Here is a 21,120-nt window from a genome sequence, read left to right as displayed (position 1 = left end):
TATATGTAAAAAAAACCCCAAAAACAAACTGAAGTAGTTCTAGTTGCTATTGATAACTAACAAAAAATACTTGAAACCATAATCAAGTTTGTTTAAGAGGTAACAGGCAGATAACTCAAAATCAGAGGACAAACCTGGTAATTCCTGTATATTGCATTGCACATTTATTAATTGAAGTCAATTACTAAACTATTGATAGTCAAACATCAACAGTCTTTCATTCTTATCATTGATTAATAACCTATCAACAACAATTGCAAGCCATAGATAGGTTGATGCATCATTAGCAAGTAACTAGGGCTGTTACTATCAAAATATACTTTTTACAATAATTAACTGAAGGTAGCATATCTTAATGTGCATATCGTCACAAGTCAATGAGAGTCCTATGAACTAACAGTGAGAAGAACTGTATGTCTGGAGCCTGAAATACATCATTCATAATGTGAAGTGACAAATGAAATGATGCACGAAAGAAGCCAAACAGTGAGCGAGTGAGGTTAGCTTTACACCACTTTTAGCAATATTCCAGCAATATCACGGTGGGGGACACCAGAAAATGGGTTTAACACATTGTACCCATGTGGGGAATCAAACACGGGTCTTCGGCGTGACGAGAGGACACTTTAACCACTAGGCTACCCCATCGCCCTAGAAGCAAAACAGATGTGTTGTGGGTACAATGAATACTTTTGCATCCTACTAAGGAAGTTAATTGTTTTTAAGGATCCATTTTCTACATTTATGCATGTTGGAAGCACATTTGGATGTTGTGAAAATCACTGGGTATATAAATTAATTTTGAAGATTTCACAGGAATCACAAATGCCTTACTGGCAGCCAAATATTTCGTTTGTGTGTCTGTCACAGTAAGCATTTAGTCCTGTACTGTTGAACTATCAACTTTAACTAAATTAACATCATGATATATCAAGATATCACTAATTGTACTTTGCACTTAATATTTAGGTTTGAAGTAGGTATACACTTAATAAAAACAAAAAACAAAAACAAAAACAAAAACCACAAATAAACTGCACATTTTGTGGTATCCTTTTAAACTGAGTATCAGAGGCTCCACACTTGAAGGGACTTTAGGTGTTATTGTATGACAAAGAGTAACGCTGTATCAATGCTTCCTACACAATTTAATCAGATCAAAATATGAAAATATACAATCCTGAGCATTGTTTCTTGTCTTAAACATGAATCTGAATGGAACAGACTCAGCCATCCCAAAATTCAAATACTGCAATTCCAACTTTAAGGACCATTGGACCTAACACATACACACACACACATTTCATACTGGTCCTGCAGTACAAGCCTAGTCTAAGGGAGCTAACTCTGCCCACATTTGCAACTGATCCTCTTCAATTTGCGGTTGGGATGGGACTGAATTCTGAGTGTTGTAAATTTGCATTAAAATAAATAAAAATTAACTAGTCTAGAATTCCAAGATTGAACAGTCAAGACCTATTGTGTCTTGCAAGTCTTAATCAATAAGTTAACTCCCTTTGAGAAAATACTGGAACACTTAAATGTACGGCAATCGGTACATTACTGACAGTGTTTAAAAAACATAATGTTTATAATGTAGATGTCTTGAAATTTAAACAGTGCTGGGTTGTAGGAACAGCCTCTTGCAAGCCAACAGTACATGCACCTTCAGTATCTTGTCAATTATCACAAGGTACCATCATGACACACATACAGCATTTGGCCTTGAGCTATCCAGTTATCATGTGACAGAAGAACTGTCAGATGACAAAGCATGACAAGTATGTTTCTCTTCATTTCATGTCCAGTAAGATATTGACAGCTTAAAAATTAACAAGTCAACTCAAAATTGTAATCAAATCTAACTTGGAATCTTTATCAATATTAGTTCACCAGATATCCTGACTTGTCAATTGTCATTTGCTTAACGGATGACAATTACTATTTAGTCATTATGTACACGGCTAAAATCAACCATTTTCAGCAGACACACAAGTTATAAAATTTAGATTTGTTTTTACACAAGAATCAAAATATTTTCAGAACCATAACTGTTTTGTAGGATTCAAAATCAAAGTCCTCAATAAATTAAAAAATAGGGAAAAATGTTCTTGATTCCAGGTTGATCACTATCAGAAATCTGATCAACAGGATTCAACACCGAGTCTTCTTGACAAACATAGCACATGAACCACTTTTAAGTGTTTGATTACACACTTTAAACATATTTAATTTTATCCCTAAGCTGATAATGCAAACTTGAGATACACATAACTCTTGCTGATATCCCTGTTTGAAGACCAATTTGTCCTCAACATAAACTGAATTTGGACCTTGCATGTCTTCCCAAAACACTCACGAGGTATATGGGTTGAGTTTTATGTCACATCAGAATTATTTCAGCGACAATAGTGGGCATATGAACCATACAGATGGATGGGCAAGTGATGATTAGTAAAAGACTCTCATACTACGCCAAAGGACACTACACCAATCTGCGACAAATATGCACCATTTTTCAGTTACATCACTGCATGTCAGGAGGCCACTGTGACCGACAGATGGGCAGACAAACACCATAACAGATCTGATGACGACCAGCAAAAGTCATGAATATAGTAAGTATGAGAGTTAATTTAACTTTTACCGCTTTTTGCAGGTTGATAGTTGGAACAAACACTTATCCTGTGACAGTAAATTGGGACAGGTACACTGGTGAAAGAATACAGCGTATTGCACTGCAGTGTGTGATGAAGAAAGAGCTGTTCAGACATCTTGGACGATGTCCAAGGACCAGGACCATGTGATACATGGTGCATGCATAAATTTACACTAATGACAGCTAACAGTTGGTCTTCCCAGGTGGTCCCACTGATGTATTCGAATACGTGAGAAAGTGGTCCTGTAACACTACATTTCTGTTCCCATTTTTGTACCTGAATACAAGGATTGCTGTATGTATTGTATGTGTTTAAACTTGGCGACTTCTGTCATCACAACTGGAAAAGAGCATGTTTATTTTAAGGCTACAATACTTGTGAGTGATTAAAGCTCTAAAGCTGCTTAACAGAATCTCAGCAATGGCATGACAAATGTAAGAGACCAACGCTGTAAACAGTTACAACTTTGATGAATTCCATAAGCAATGATGAGCAATCAGTTACAGTTACCTACCAACATCATTGTTACAGCACCAAACAAATATGTCTCTGGCGTGATCACTTTGGTGACCATCCACTTTATAACTGATGAATCACTTAAAGTGTAAATAGTATCACGTGAAAGGAGAAATAATGTCACGTGAAATGGGCAACAGCGTCGCGCAAAAGGAGCAATAATATAAGTTATCTAGCTGAATGTTTCCACTAAATCAAAACCAAACAACACGCATCGAATCGACTTGCTTCCATGTTGACACCAGCTGATCGTTTGACCTCAGTGCACCGCACGTGACTAAAGGCACGCTTTTCTCACTTCTCGCGTCGTCACTGAGGCGTAGCGGGAGGATATGACTTTAGAGCGGGAGTATAAAAGTCGTATACTCCCGCTGGCGGATCGTGATGGATGTACATGGTATTTTATCGGTCACGTGGACCAATCAAAACTCGACATTCTTACATGAGGCTAGATAATACTTCTTAGAGGAAATCATGTCACACGAGAGATGCAACACTGTCATGTAATACAGATATAGGGTCATGTAAAAGGGGCACTGACCGGTGTGTTCAGTTGTGGTAACTCAGCTCCCCCGCTGTTTCCCCGGTCGGACGTCATGAGGGCAGCTGAGGTTTCGACGGACACTTCTTTATTTTCCACCTGTAACAAAAAATACCAACGTTTAAACAGACAGATGTCAGCAGCCTCATTGTCAGCTATGGAGATTTTACTACAATCATTCTTTCCACAATACATATTCAGTATTCTTTCTAATGCTCAGCATATCAGGTGATTTGTATCATGTGTTTCATTCCCTTAGTTAAAGGTGGCTTGCCTCTTAAGCTGACCCCCTGCCCCAAGTGCAATTACTTAAGCCCTTAAAAGCCAGCAACTCTAAAATAAGCTTTCAACCTTGCTGAAATATGCTGATAATGTGTGGCTCAATCATGGTCCCTTCAGTGGGTTTATGTGTCATGTTTTATAACATATCCTTCCTTCCCTTTTTAATCCCTCTACTTTTCAGCACAATGAGCATTCATAAGTGTGTGGCCACTTGAAACACTATAATTGTTATCACTATATTACTATTACTGTCCAGTGACACTTCACACATTTTTGTATTTGTTTTTACTCCAAGCAAGTAACAGTAACCAGTTAAGACAATCTGATTAACAAGATCTATGCTGTAATAAAATGTGTCTTGCCATGCAAAGTGCAAGAAATTACTTCAGCACCTTGATTAAAAGCCTGTAAAATGTATCTGATTAAGTCCAGCTGATAGTACATATGCTTTGCAAACTAAATCTGCATGATAGTGTACAAACTGCACATGGATTTCGTGAAGTTTGATCAGAAAAGCATAGACTGCATGAGTATTTTTGTCGTCAGTAAACTCTTAATTCCCAAGGGAAGGTGCCATTCCCAAGGACTGAGAGTAGGCTTCCATGACCACAACATAGTTGAGTATTACTGAATGAGTCGGAAGTGTCATTGTGTTATTTATGAACTCCTAAACACAGATTGTTGTTTAAGATGAGCTCAGAAGTCTTTAGTATATTGTCATATGTATTACCTTGTGTACAGTAATGTCCTGCAATACACTGGAATCATCCAATGCACAGTAAGGACAGTATCACACTGAGTAGTATCATCCACCAAAGAGAAACTTTCCTCTTTTTATTTACATGCATGATGCATTTGAAATCAATTGTTAAACACGTCATGTATTTATGAAGGCATCCAACTGACAATGGTCGGGAGGGTCATCCTTTTATACTTACATTGACATTAACTTCCCAACATTAGGGTTTCCAATAGCGACTGAACTTCATTAGTTATGTTTAAAGACTGGTGTAAGAGATACATGGCTCCTAGATTCCAATACTTTAAAGAACAGACCTCTTAACTGTCAACACTGCAACTTAATCTGAAGAAAAGTAAGTGCCAACTCTAATTATCATCGAGCGGTCTTACTTTTTGTTTTCCTCAACGAAAATTGATTTTGCTATATCCAAGCTGCACAAGTGCAGGTAACATTTTTTAACATTTTCATGAAATTTGTCATGAAAGTGTAAGGCAGTAGTTTTAATATATCTTATTCCCTGTAATACATGTTTCTTTCCTATCAAGCACTAGGTGACCGATTATCAGAAGTATAATAAATAATCAAGTCTACCTGTTACGACAATGAATTGTATCCTGTTGCAACACAATTAAACAAGAGTTATCAGAAGATGACATCCCCCCGGCCCCTACATATTTGAAAGGACTAATCATCTGACAGTTACTTCAAGTCTTTTTAGATATGAAGTCCATCCGTCCATTTTGAAACTGTCCAAATTGTTTCCATGGAATCTAGGAAAAATAAATATGCCAAAACTTTATAAATAGCAAAAGGCAGGACTTTGTAGTCTGCCTCAAACATCTGCCAAGTTTTGCAGAAAAATATTGAACAGTTCTTCAGTTCTGCCCCAGAAATGAAGCCCACCCATCCATTTTGAGACGAAACGTTTCCATGGAACCCAAGAAAATAATAAATCACAAAAACCTGTAAATACCAAAAGGCACCACTTTGGGCTGTGCCACATATATCTACCAAGTTTTAGTGACAGATATGAAGAAGTTTTTGAGTTATGCTCCGGAAACAAAACAACTCTCACTCTTAAGACAAAGTCTGAAACGTTTCGATGGAAACCAAGAGAATAAGAAATCCCCCAAACCTGTACATACCAAAAGGCACCACTTTAGGTTCTGATGGATATATTTACCAAGTTCTGCAGAAAAATATAGAACGTTTTTTTAGTTCTGCTCCAGAAACAAAGCCCACCCAACCATTAGACTAACACCAAAATGTTCCAAGGAAAAGCAAAAAAAATAAAAATGCCAAAACTCTGTAAATAGCAAAAGGCACAACTAGAGGGTGAGATTATCATACCCATCGAGTTTGGACTAAAAATATTGAACGGTTTCTGTGTTATGCTCCAGAAACAAAATGATTATGGACGGACGCACAGATGAGGCATTGACGTTAAAAAATATTTGCACTGTCAACCCTGAGTTGTTGTCAGGTTGTACAGCATGCACTAAGGTCCGCTGCATGCACCATGTATCCAGACCAGCAATAAGCCAGCATGTATCACAGGCCAGCAGTAAGACAGCATGTATCAAGATCAGCAATAAGACAGCATGTATCAAGATCAGCAGCAAGACAGCATGTATCAAGGTCAGCAGCAAGACAGCATGTATCAAGGTCAGCGGTAAGACAATGTGTACCAAGGTCAGCGGTAAGGTGTGTACCACATGCCAGCAGCAAGACAGCATGTATCAAGATCAGCAATAAGACAGCATGTATCAAGATCAGCAGCAAGACAGCATGTATCAAGGTCAGCAGCAAGACAGCATGTATCAAGGTCAGCGGTAAGGTGTGTACCACATGCCAGCAGCAAGACAGCATGTATCAAGATCAGTAGCAAGACAGCATGTATCAAGATCAGCAATAAGACAGCATGTATCAAGATCAGCAATAAGACAGCATGTATCAAGGTCCGCAGCAAGACAATGTGTACCAAGGTCAGCGGTAAGGTGTGTACCACATGCCAGCAGCAAGACAGCATGTATCAAGATCAGCAATAAGACAGCATGTATCAAGATCAGCAATAAGACAGCATGTATCAAGGTCAGCAGCAAGACAGCATGTACCAAGGTCAGCGGTAAGGTGTGTACCACACGCCAGCAGCAAGACAGCATGTATCAAGATCAGCAATAAGACAGCATGTATCAAGATCAGCAATAAGACAGCGTGTATCAAGGTCAGCAGCAAGACAGCGTGTATCAATGTCAGCGGTAAGGTGTGTACCACATGCCAGCAGCAAGACAGCATGTATCAAGATCAGCAATAAGACAGCATGTATCAAGATCAGCAATAAGACAGCATGTATCAAGATCAGCAGCAAGACAGCATGTATCAAGGTCAGCAGCAAGACAGTGTATCAAGGTCAGCGGTAAGGTGTGTACCACATGCCAGCAGCAAGACAGCATGTATCAAGATCAGCAATAAGACAGCATGTATAAAGATCAGCAATAAGACAGCGTGTATCAAGATCAGCAGCAAGACAGCATGTATCAAGGTCAGCAGCAAGACAGCATGTATCAAGGTCAGCGGTAAGGTGTGTACCACATGCCAGCAGCAAGACAGCATGTATCAAGATCAGCAATAAGACAGCATGTATAAAGATCAGCAATAAGACAGCGTGTATCAAGATCAGCAATAAGACAGCGTGTATCAAGATCAGCAGCAAGACAGCATGTATCAAGGTCAGCGGTAAGATGTGTACCACATGCCAGCAGCAAGACAGCATGTATCAAGATCAGCAATAAGACAGCATGTATCAAGATCAGCAGCAAGACAGCATGTATCAAGGTCAGCAGCAAGACAGTGTGTACCAAGGTCAGCGGTAAGGTGTGTACCAAGGCCAGTAGCAAGACAATGTATATCAAGGTCAGCAGTAAGGTCGGCAATAGGAGTGCCTGCATAAAGGTCGCTTTATGGCTTGCATCAAAATAAGGATTAAGACTGCCCATATGCATTATGTTACCTCTAAATCAAAGCATGCATTATGACAGCCTGCATGAAGGTAGGCAATATGGCATTTCTGTTGTTTTCATTGAACAGATAATGGATGGAACACAGCACAACCAACTGAAGCATCTAACATTTTCGGCCTTCACATGGAATTTGACAAGACAAAGAATAAAAACAAGGAGACAAGTCATCAATATCCCCTGCAACAGCAAAATATGCTTCATGAATATGTCTGTAAGTTATGATTATGCCCAAGTTACAGTGTGCATGTAGAAAAGTGCAAGGAGATTAATGAATGGTTTTGAAAGTTCTGCTCCTGAAAGGGCAAAACCATCAATTTCAGTCCAAATAAAATGTGATGTCCTACAATGATTACACAATGCCATTTTAAAAGTGGTCAAATGCAACATGTCATATATGGGATTTCACTTTCTTAGTAAAGTACAAATTCTAGTACTTTTTTGGTTCAGTCCCATTTGTGATTCGAACCCGCACCCTCAGAGTCTGGCACTTAATCGCCAGAACACTAAGAGGGCAAAGTGAAATCCCAAATATGATATATGTTGTTGCCATGCAAACGCAAAGAAAATTTAATTCAGAATTCCAAAACTACCAAAAGGCACCAGTATACCAGGACACCAAGCTATATACCACGCTTGGTGAAGAAGTAGTGAACGGTTTGAGACATCTGCTCCAGAAAAGAGCACCACCACCAATTTCAGTACGTCAAACTTGTTGCCACGGAAATGCCAAAAATATTTATTTCAGAAAACCAAAACTACCAAAAGTCACCAGTACACTACCAGATCTATCTATGTGCCAAGTTTGGTGAAGAAATTGTAAACGGCTTTAGAGTTCTGCAGACAGAACGCATTTTAATACCAACCCACCCCCACCCCACAAAACGTATTGTGGGGATAAAAAGTTAATTATCATAATCAATAAGGATTACATTAAAAGCATTTTTCGCAGATGAACAGAATACCAAAACAATTTTGACGAATGAATAATTGATGTAATTGGACAGTCATGTCCCTTATTGAAATCCCTAAAGGCAATCCTCCAGAATGCACAGATCAGGAAAATAGGTCTTCGGGCTGATTTGGAAAGTTGCAGTTTCAACCTAACTTAGAGGATGGTAGATTCATGTACTCATAAGAAATAGCAACAGAAATCAGTCATTCATACTAGACGTCTTAACCTGTGGATCATTACAAAACCCAAATGCTTCAACATTTCAATTGCCTTGACAGGAAAAATATACCTAAAACAATTAAAACAGAAAAAAAAGAAAGAAAGAAAAAAACCACAAATTTTGACTGCTTAACTGAAAGAACATGATTTCAGCAGCTGTGCAACCTATGACACAACAGGTTTAATGATGGCAATAGGAAGCAGAAAAAACCATGCATCATGGTCATACTTGTGACTAACATTTTGAATGATATATATTTATAAGGCTAATTATACTCTCAATGTCCAATGTTTGTAAAGTTTCCTATTCATTTTGAAGGGATCATTAGCAAAGCCATTTCCAACCTTTCACACATGTGGGTAATGTGGTTCACGAGATAGGAGTCATCACAACACATTGGGGTATAATACTTGTAAAATAATTGCAGAAAATGAAAACAGTATGTCATTTGGTAGATCTTGGATAATGGTATGTACTCAGATATCATATAAAATATGCTCAGAATGGTATTGGATGAATTCCTGTCATGATCAATCAACAGCCAAAGATTTGGATTGTTTGATATATTTACACAGTGGCTGTTTTTCAAGGACATCCCCAATTTGATCTTTGAAAAACATTATTCAGTTTGAAAACTTGGCATCATGGAAGTGATTGAGTTTAGTTTTACATCGCACCCGGTAATATTCCACCTATATGGCAGCAGTCTGTAAATAATGGAGTCTGGACTATACAGTCCCGTGATGAACAACATGAGGATCCATCTGCACAATTGGGAACCAATGGCGTGTCAACAAAGTCAGTGAGCCTGACCACCCAATCCCAGTAGTCGTCTTTTGGTGGTACCAAGATAAAAAGTCAAACAAACTGGGGTTCGTGAGGCTGGAACATAGCAAACCAATCTACTTGAGGTTGACAGATATTAAGTAGAAAAATATAACATAAAAATAGTTGCATTAATACCATTGTTAGTGTGAGGCTCAACACTTTTTGATGTCACCTCACAGTATACCAATATTCATCAAGGGTCCGAATTCAAAGGTTGTCTGTCAGCGGACTTAAGCAAATTTCTTTGTCTGAGCATTGCATGTTTAGATTCAGGCACACTGGGGAACTACATGGTCTAATCTAGTATAATTACTGTAATTCAAAAATGGGAATGAAATTCAAAAATATATTAACATGCATGATTGATAATACTAATTCTTTTAATTTTGCCTGAGACTGAGAACCACTGCATCCTGAATATAACATCCAACATGACCCATGAGTGATTTATCCTTGAAGAGAGAAATTGAAAAGACTCAAATACAGTTCAAGCATGATATCCCAGTTCCTACCATAACATTTCATGGATGACAAAGCCTGCAGAATCAGTCTTTTGGACTTGCGTCACTCAGCAGGTATTCAAATATTCAACATGAAGAAATTAGATTCAGAGAAAAGGTGTATACATGTCCATATCTTTTTCATATCTTAGTTAATCAAAACTTAACTCTACCCATGAGGATTTAACCTGTAGTACCTGTCACATCATGTGAAAAACTGAAAAACCTGAAGCTTATGAACCACAAATAATTGAAATGTGCCTTACTGTGAAATGACAAAATGAACAGTCCCTACCCTGCTAATTAATTATGCAGAATTATTCAGAAACAGATAATAAACAACCAACCAGTCCTTTTTTTCTACCCTTTACTGGTTAAGTTCCACTGGCATGTTGAAGTCAACATTTCAGCAGCAGGCTGTAATGCTGCTGTAACAAGGAGACTGTCATCCTTACAGTCCCATGATTTATTAATGACTGTTTCTATTAGTATGCATAAAGATCAATACAATTTCAATATAATAACATTTTTCATCAAGGGATTAATAACAGTCAGGGCAAACAAGACCACAATCAAGTAGCAACATGACGAAATTAAGGCCAAACATACAACTCCTTCCTGGGTTAAGATTTTCTTTCTGGGTCAATATGGCAAGACAAACTGGACTGGTCTGACACAAGGTTAATAATGAGACAAATTCCCACTCATGCAATATCAGTGCAAGAATTCAGTTTTGAAAAAGGCTTCTTGCTGAAGTCCACATGCCATTTTCCAATAAAAATCCTGGTTCTGACTTTGTCCTAGGCTACAGACAAACAGCATGATTATGAGGTAAATTAATAAATAAATATCAAATTAAACTTCAAATAACCTCAGCTAACATCTGAAGGCAATAACAAATCACATTTTCCCTAAATATAAATTATGACTCTACAAAGCAATAAACACTAAAAACAGAACATTCAGAAAAATCAGTAAGCAGCAGGTTTAGGTTTTCTATGAAAATGTACAAGTATGAGTGAATGTCAGCAATCACTCCATTTATCATTCTGGAATTTATATTTTAACATCGCTGTTTTATGATGTAGTCTGTAAACAATCAAGATGATCTAATGCACTAATTATCATCATCACTAGTACAATATACACACATCACCTTTTTGGCCACCACAGCAAAATAATAACAACACAAACACATTCTCAATCATGCACCCAACTGAGTGTGGATGTTTCATTGCTCATGAATTACAACCAATTATCCACAACAATTTCAGAATGTAGGTTTGATTTTGATTATATTGGTTTTAAGGCAATCACAAAGGGCCCATGTGTCAAGAACTTAAGCCTCGAGGCTGACTGGTTGACAAAGTTCACCTAATGTTACCTCCCTGTAGGTGTCTTCAGAGGTTCACACAGGGGCATATCAAAACATCATGCTAAAGGAAAGAACCCATGCACAAACGGAACCACTCCTAGTTTGCCACAATGAATATACATATGCATTTGTATCTGCTCTCTCTGTAAAGGAATGCTTCAAAAAGCAAAACATAAAAGGCTACAAATAAAAAGAAGGCAAATGTTCATGAGGTAACAAAAGATCCTGGAAGGTGCACCAACCATGTACATTCATGGTGCCAGTACGTACTTGGGAATAGAAGTCAGACTGATGGTTTCTTCATATTCTCCATCTACCAGATATGTGGAAGGGAAATTTTATACATATGTAGCGTGCACTGTAACCTGAAACATTTACATAACCAAACAGTGAATAAGAATCCTCCCTTAAAATCCCTACTAATTCTACCTGACCCTTAAAATAGCTTCATGATCAGAGACAAACTGAAACCAGCAAGCAATTTGCATCTTTGAAATCTGGACTAAAGTAGCCTGTTATGTCAGTTGGCTTAGCCATCTTGTGAGGCTCAGATACAGACCCAAAGTGGTCAGCAGGCAGCAGCAGTAACACTACAGGAACCAGAAGTAATCATACAAATGCAACCAGTGGTATCCCAATATGAGGCATCAGTTGTTGAGTAACACACCAGCTCATCAATAATACCACTGACCAATCCCATTGCAAGTGACTGCCCATGGGCTGTAACACCACTGTATCCATTGCTGGTCTGTTGAGACATGTCGACATCTGGAGAGTTGGTCAGCTAACTAATCCAGCTGGTCTCAGTAGTCAAGGGAGATTACCTCAAAACTGTACTGTTCATAGCTGGAGGAATTAGGTGGCTATTGTGCTGTTTTATGCTCATACACCCTCCAGCATTTAGGCCCTTAAGACATTTCACCTGATTAAGATGTTAGAGGATTATGAAAACAATTTTCAATCAATATTTAAAGGATATTTACCAACAAATCTCCATGAACCATTACCTAACAACAGGAGTCAATAATCATTTAATAACACTTAATTATGATAAATGCAAAACAGTGCCTGACAATGTGAAAGTATGTATTTTCAACCAAACTCCATACAATGAACACTATAAGCACGTCAATGTGACAGTTGTCAGGCCTACAGCAGCTCAAAGGCCATCAGTTTCACTCAGTCCACTAGTTGGGGGTCAACTGTCTAGGCTGTCATTATGGCAACAGTAATGAATTAGCAAGACATGACATTCATGCTTATGACAGTTGTGACCCACATAAAAGGATGCATTCAAATCAACATCATCATACCAATGGGCCAAAGGTAATAACTGGCTGTCCTATTACAACGACTTCAAAATAATACCTAAAGACCTGCACCAAATTTTCTTTTGTTGTCTGCTATTTGGTGAGTGTGACTTTTCAAGGAATCACATCCAATATGATGAAGATTTAATTTTTCTAAACTGCTTTGTGTGGTACAAGTTAAGCAAGCAATATTATCCAGAATATTGGGCAGTCTAAGTAAATTTAGCCTCAGTTCATTTCGTTACAAGCCACTGCTTAGTCTAACAAAAACTTATGGGAGGTCGCATCAGGTAACCTTTGTAAGTGATTAATCAGAACACAGCTTACCAAATCACAAAAGTGGACATTCGCATATACCTTTTGAATAATTTATCTCAAAAAGGTTCTTACCCAAATGATTGCGAATGCTATTTAGCGTACGATCGCTTCCGGGTGATGCACGCGGTGCACATTACAACCATGACAACAGTGAGTAAACAGTTTGGAATATTAAAGGTCACATGCAATGTAAAACACAACTTCGCAGATTCTGATACCTTTCAGTAAATCATCAAAAATGCCAATTCAGCCAAAAAAGTTGAAAAAAAACCTGCAATGAATAGAAAGCCTGTGAAATCAGGAGTTCAAATGATTCACTAAATTTCCACCAGCGCTGGGGCAAAAAGTGGTTTCAACAGCTGTGCTGCGCTCTTAACACATGCACAGTGAATATATTCGCGGAGCTTTAAACAGTATGCCTGCCTATAGTATGAGGTTGTGAGCAGTAGTCTAATCTTGGTTGTGTACACAAAAAGTAAATAATCTACTCATTACATAAAAAAACTTGTTTATTGTGGTAAGCAGCCTCTGTCACAGAGAAAGCTCAATGTCTGGTTTATTGACACCTATATGTCTGTCTGCTAAAGACAATATGCTATACACAGCTTCAATCATTGACCACATGCAATTTTAACTTGACACCTATCAGGCTATACGCCTTAAAAAAATAAATTGACTTATGACTCGTGCACCCGAGTCCTGTCTCTGCCACATCATGTAATTAGGCAAGTGTATGACTGGATCTGACTGAAACTAGTGCAAATTCTTGTCAGTTTCAAGTCCTGCTTTGAACTTGGACGAATGACCGTTTCCAGCCACACAGTAGTTCACCATCTCTACTGAGATGATTTTTTATTGGATCGAACGCAAATTCAGAGGACATGTACTTACAAAACCCAACATCTCTATATACATTCTTTATGGTTAACTTCTTCTAGTGTATATGATTTCGTTTGACAATGGTATATGAATCCATAGTGAAACGATCCATCAAGTTCAATAAAAGAAGTTGTTTCCATAAAGAATCTTGCTTTCTTGTGATTCGCTATACTTCCTGCCCATCTGCCCATCATACAGATCATCTTTCTGTTCACACAATAAGTCCTCAGCATATCTGCAAACTAACGAGCCAGTCGTCAGCCGTCGTTACACTTGAGTGCACACTCATCTGCTATGGCTGGGTTTGGTCTCCCGAGGGCTTCATTTCGAGGGAAGTAGTGAGCGAGTGAGTTTAGTTTTACACCGCACTCACCAATATTCCAGCTATGTGCCGGTGGTCTGTAAATATTCGAGTCTGGACCATGGACCAACATGAAGATCGATCTGCACAATTGGAACTGATGACATGTGTCAACGAAGTCAACAAGTCTGACCAATCGAACCCGTTAGTCTCCTCGTACGACAAGCATAGTCACATTTTGTGCAAGCACGGGTTGCTGAAGGCCTATTCCACCCTGGGACCTTCATGGGTCTCAAGGGAGGTAAGCCCAAATACAAAATATTGCACTTTTGAATCGCGATTGTACGTTTATAATTTTGTTTATTTGTTTTTTTACAAGCAGCAATGTATATTATATGTCACGAATAAGTGATAATTGTGTTTTAATTATGTTTGATTTTTGGGTTGCATGTGACATTTAAAATAGTCAAAATATGTGCAAAAACAAGAACTTACACTATCTCCAAACAGGACTTCACAGTTCAACTTGTATATCAGTATATCGCAATACCTTTTCAAAAGATACATGCTGCAATGTTTTTTCCTAAGAACCAGCATACTGGGTAATGATGATACTGACATTTAGTGATTATCTGTTTTTTTTTGTGTGAAAGTCTACAATTTTTAATTCACAATGAAGTTTTCCATTGAAATTGACAAATCAACATACTTTACACATGCACAAATTATCCTAATGAAAATGCAAACTCTCAAAGTCAAACCTAAATTAAACATTTCTAGTATCACAACCATAACTACGTTTTGGCCTTTAGGATGGAGAACAGACTCTGTAAGTTCAATCAAATACGGAAGCGCCTAAAATATTGCAATGCATATCAGAATTTATTTGCAAATACACAATTTTATCTTAAAATGCGCTCCAAAGAGGATTCGCAGTATCAAAATATTGTACATTGTACAAGAGTGAGTGAGTGAGTTTAGTTTTACGCCGCACTCAGCAATATTACAGCTATATGGCGGCGGTCTGTAAATAATCGAGTCTGGACCAGACAATCCAGTGATCAACAACATGAGCATCGATCTACGACAAGCTGAGTCGTCCTTTATGGCAAGCATGGGTTGCTGAAGGCCTATTCTACCCCGGGACCTTCACGGGTCACATTGTACAAGAGGTCACTGTCATGGTAAAATACCAACATCATATACAAAGACTTGCTAAAAACACCTAAGACACAAATATGTCAGGTTCATGAAAATAGGTTACAGATCATAGAAGTAATAATGTACATAAGAAAGGTAGATGTCACAAAAATGCTGGAATATTACCATGCTATTAGCAATATTCCAGCAATATGTCGGGAACACAAGAAATGGGTTTCACACATTGTACCTTTGTGGGAAATCAAACCAGGATCTTTGTGTGAAGAACGAACACTTTAACCACATAAGTACCCCACTGCCCCTACACAAATACAGAAACTTCTGGGTGCCAAGTGACAACCGTGGAGTCACCAATATCAACCAATTTGAAATGTTTTACATTCAAAAGCCACCTATACCAAACAAGCTATACTGATTCTGGAGACGAGGAAAGCATCAGATCTTGAATCTTTATAACTGCCTGATAACAAATGATGACATTCAGAACAGTAACTAAAGCACAATCTAATCAAAATTATATTGCATCTGTTTCTCTGTAACAATCCTGATAACAGATAAGTATTTATAGCCTTAACAGCAAAATTATTGGCATCATGAAAGCTCAGTCAATTTTTCTATACTGTTATCTTCACATCAGATGACAACATATGACAAATGGACAGTATATATGTATACCTCTTCCTCAACTCAATGATGCCATGAGATCATATATGATTATTCCAATAATTCAAAAACAGCTGAAAAGTACAGTTTAGTCATTGAGTGGTAACAGATCTTTGATAATACATGTGTTTCTCTACCAACATACATCCTTGAAGAAATAACTGTACCATCACATTCCTACATTCATCTGGCATTGGGCCAATCTGTTACGTCCCAGTAAATAATTGGTAAATACAAGCACTCACCAAAATGTGCACTGTCTCAGTCCAAGACATGCTCATTACAGGGAAATACAGCAAATAATACAAATAAGGAAATCTTGACTTGCATGTTCCAAAAACTTAGTTTAAAGGTTGTTTAATGTGTTTGAGGGTCTACTAATGGTAAAGACATGAGGATCTAATAAGGTAGATGAAAGTGTTAGTGAGCTTAGTTTTACACCGCTTCCAGCAACATTCCAGCAATTTCATGACAGAGGACACAACAATGGACTTAACACATTGTACCCTTGTAGGGAATCAAACCCAAGTCTTTGGCTTGACTAATGGAGGCTTCACCCACACGGTAGCCAAAGCCACTTTAGGGAACATACACACAAACACCAGTTTACCAGCAGAAATCAAAACACAATAAATACAGCCTTTGCAATGACAGGTCACACCAAGGACAATGGCTAAAGAAAAAGTTATCACAAGTTCCTTTCACTGGAAACAGATGAAGTAATAATCCACATTTAGAGATCATTCATATAACCAGTGAGTGCCAATAATGATCATGATTCTGCCAGTATTGATTGATAGTAAGTATCTTTTCATTGCAATTGTAAGCAACAAGACCCCTACTTATAAAAAAATATTGGGTACACTATGTCGGATATACTTTCAAGTCAAGCAAACACTGAATGTGTCAGTAATTATGTCAAAACAAAAGGTTAGAAAATATGTTTAAAATAACCCCAGCAAAAGCTCAGCAAGGCATTATACTTCAAGATATATCTAGGGTTCTTTTTTTCTAAAAAACCGACTATGCGTTTCCGAGGGTATGCGTTTATGTCTGATTTTTTGCACACAATGAAATACAGAAACTGAAATCAGTTGTAACTACTGGTATTGTAAGTATGGTCATACGCCACTTTTAGCAATATTCCAGCAATATCAAGGTGGGTGACATCAGTGCGATGTTCCCATGTCCCTACTTCCAGTACAGCTGTCTCCCTTCGCAAGCACCAAACTGTGATACTCAGCTGACTTCTGATACCAGATTTTTGGTGACAAGCATATATTCAGCAACCAGATACGACTACTACGCCTGATCAAGTGTACAACCTCCCTTCTGTCACAGATGTTGACAGTCATAATAGTTTGCTAATTTGGGGATGGGTTTGAACAGAAATTTGTTATTCCTGCAGGCATTATCAATTGTCAATTGACAACCGTGAAATCATTCGAACAGGTATGAAACAGTGTCACCGTAAAAACTAATGTCTCATGAAGTGCAATGACCTACTTACACACTACTGGAACTGAACCAGTACCACATGACCATGACTTAAGAAACGGGGCATAACTAAGGGGTGAGACTGTACAATGAACTGTGGCACCGACATCTATTAAAGCTGCAACAAATACTCTTGATGGTGAATACAGTATGTTTCAAAAATACATAGTAAAAAATATGAACAAATATTCATGAATACCTTGTTTAACATCTAGAACTAAAATGATGCTGGGAGCCATGTTCAAGCTTAAAGGTAAGACAAAGAGTTTATTCTATACACTGGTTTTTCATAGGAGCAGTCAGTTACCTACACTGCCTCTAAACTGACATACAAGTATATCAAGCATATGAAAAACACAATTTCGCGTGTGTACGTTTTTCAAATTGCAAAAACATTGAATGATAAATTCCACATCTACAATTACATGTTCCCAAGATTCACTAACTTCACGGGCACGGTTTCCGATAATGTAGACATTATTTTCAAACCTGCATTTATACACACCATACAAAAAGTGACTGACTTAATTCATGTCATTTGTGTTATATCCTTATCACAATCCATACTGGAGATGGAAGATATCCCCACACTAACTACCAACTTGAAATGAAATAAAACTCACTCTTTTCAACATCCATATAACCACTTTTCAGTGATCAGCTACATTATGAAAGAAAACTAAACCAAACTCCCAAAGTTCCCTTAACAACTTCCTGTAGATATTCACTTGTGTTTCAAATCTTTTTCAAACCACTAATCAATCATGAAACGCCCAATTTCCAAAACCAACCTTCCATTTTTATACATTTAACCACACACATATTTTAGAGTTAAAACTGGTACCATCATTTTAAGTCAATCATTTGTTCACTCAATGTGAGTCTATACACTTGTTATAAGGTGAATATCCACTGGAGGGTATCTGTCAAACCGCATGCTTGAAATACGTGTCTATGATTCTTGTATCCCCAGTACCCAATGTATCCATGCATCCAAGTAGAATCACACTGGCTTCATTCCAGATACCACTGTGGTGTAGTGATATAAAATCATCCTTATACAAGGCACTTCATGAGGAAAACAACATTTGTTTAACAACAAAATGAGAATTCATATAGAAATCAGACATTCACTTGCCAGAAGATACCTCCACCTTTGAGTCTTACATTTAAATTAATATGCTTTCGTAGATAACTAGTATTCTAATCAATAAGTATGCCTGCACTATAACCATAGTCATGCTGAAGTTTTGTCAAGGAATACATCACCAAACTCACCATCGTTCCAGTTAGTCCTTTGGATACTTTATGTCCTACTCAGTACACAGACACTAGTTTTCGTTCCCAGCCCTAATTTGGATACAGGTACACAGAGTGTCTGAACTGAAGGATCAACACAAAAGGACCCAATTTAATAAATGTATTAACATCTATTGCCAGAAACTCACTAATAATTTATTAAAGCTGAACAATAAAAAAGCTGAACATTAAAGGTTAGTTCAAGTTAAACTTGGTAATGAAAAAACCAAGCCAACTGCTGTCCCAATTGCAAAATTAGTTGCATATTATATCAAAGACGCCTTCGAATCTTGATATCCATACACCAACATTTTCTTTCACATTGAGCTCGCTCTGATCTTTCAACAAATTCCTTGGAGACAGACAGCATTAGACACTTAGGAGGAAATTTCAATTTGTGCAATCATCACGATTTTGAGGAAGTGATTTGCATATGTTGATTTGTGTATATATGGCTCGTCTAGAATATAAAACAGTTCATAACATAACTACTACACAGGTATGTCATTTGGCTTGCCTATCTACCATCACATAGAGCTCCACTGACCAATTTCACTTTAAATTCTGGGTAACTACAATATAACTTGAATGAACAAGCACCAAACACTGGAGGCCGCCATGTTGGATTCTATATAAAGCATGTTAGCCATTTAGGGTGTCACTAGGACGCACTAGATCTTCTAGAAATACACATCTTCAACTCTAAAACAGTAAATATTACATCAACAATATTCATAATAGCCACCTGTGCACTCCCTACGTATCTCACAAGTTCACAAATGCTGCAATATTGGACAAATATCACCGTACTTTTTCTGCATTAGGCCACATACTGATGAGACTACGCCTGCCTGCATGTTAGTCAGCTATGACTGAAAAGTAGCTACAATACATGTATGACAATGTTTTGTCAGTGTCTAGATGATATACGACAATTGGAATTTCATGTTTATTGTGTAATTTGTGTTTAACTTCGGACGATATGTGCTAGTTTTTATCGCACACGTGACTGCGGTTGTATCGCCGCATATAACATGGCGTCCAGACTCAACACGCTTCCAAGCATATTTCACTCACCTTCTGAAGTGACCTTCCCTGGAATAAATAAAGATATTTTCCAGCAAATGTTGAGTTGGGACACTTCCGCGAATCTAACAATATCGAAATTTCGATAGCTAACTATATATATAATGGCGAAATGCTATTAAATGGGTAGCTAGAGCCAGCTTGATCTGCCACTGAGTGATGTGTAGACTCAGTCACATGGCCTCGCATATCCAACATGGCAACCGAGATTATCCCCTAATCAGTCAAGTTGGGGTACTTTTATTTCAAAATTTGAAATGGGCCCTAAAATCATTTACTCAACTTATGAGCACTTTTTATTATCAAAAAATATTGTTTTCCAATTTTATGAACCAGTGCGAAAAATTACATATGTCGGATGGATCCACTCTGTTGGCGCGCGTGATGCGGTCTAGGGCGAATCACTTACAGCTTGATAGCGCTCCGCGCAATGAGGTTTTGTATTCATGAACATTGTTTGGTGTCGTTTTAAGTTCTAGCGAACAGTTTTTAAAATAACCCAAGTTACCGAAGTAGAATTTCATTTCGGGTCCTGTTAAAATGTTTGTTTTCGAACTGTCACATTAAACAATGCAATGTGTTGTTATCGGAGAAAGGCGCACCGACTCTGGCCTTTTATGGTTTGGGGGTGTTCTCGTTCGTCCTAAATTTCATTGAAACAAATTGACATCCACAGTCCAGATTTCGACACATATTATGATTTTTATAATGGAGTTGGAAGTAGGGTGAGTGCATTATTACCACTGTCTCCTATTAACAAACATGATCAGTCTGGCTCGTAGACCTGAAGCACCCCGCGCGAAGCATAACGCTTTCTAGTTAACCCCTCAAGGTCAGGTCAAGTTGGGTCACATTTCTCAGGGGGCGGGACCGGCAGCACAACGTGGATAGGTGATACGTTGCAATGATGCAATAGGTTATTCGTGGAGTTTATTCATAGCTTCATCCACTATTTTTCACCGAATCCGTA

At 38.0% G+C, this 21,120-nt stretch overlaps 1 protein-coding gene across 8 annotated transcripts in view; it reads right to left on the bottom strand.

Moving 5' to 3' along the window:
• LOC137299124 (la-related protein 4-like) overlaps window positions 1–20,337 on the bottom strand; it is a 47,874-nt gene extending 27,537 nt beyond the window's left edge. For 3 of the 8 annotated variants that reach the window (XM_067831640.1, XM_067831647.1, XM_067831643.1), the window contains exons 1-2: window positions 20,142–20,329; window positions 3,718–3,816 (exon numbers count right to left, since the gene is read on the bottom strand). In XM_067831640.1, the coding sequence (XP_067687741.1) occupies window positions 3,718–3,774 (57 nt within the window). In that variant the 5' untranslated portion in view covers window positions 3,775–3,816; window positions 20,142–20,329. Of the gene's footprint in view, window positions 1–3,717; window positions 3,817–20,141 lie in introns of all 8 variants that reach the window. The other 5 variants (XM_067831642.1, XM_067831644.1, XM_067831641.1 and 2 more) reach the window with 4 other exon arrangements.
• Window positions 20,338–21,120: the final 783 nt, after the last annotated feature.

Source organism: Haliotis asinina, chromosome 10, assembly GCF_037392515.1.
Source record: "Haliotis asinina isolate JCU_RB_2024 chromosome 10, JCU_Hal_asi_v2, whole genome shotgun sequence".
NCBI classification, from domain to species: Eukaryota; Metazoa; Mollusca; class Gastropoda; order Lepetellida; family Haliotidae; genus Haliotis; species Haliotis asinina.
Note: the sequence above shows the minus strand (reverse complement) of the source record. Positions and strands in the feature narration are given on the sequence as shown.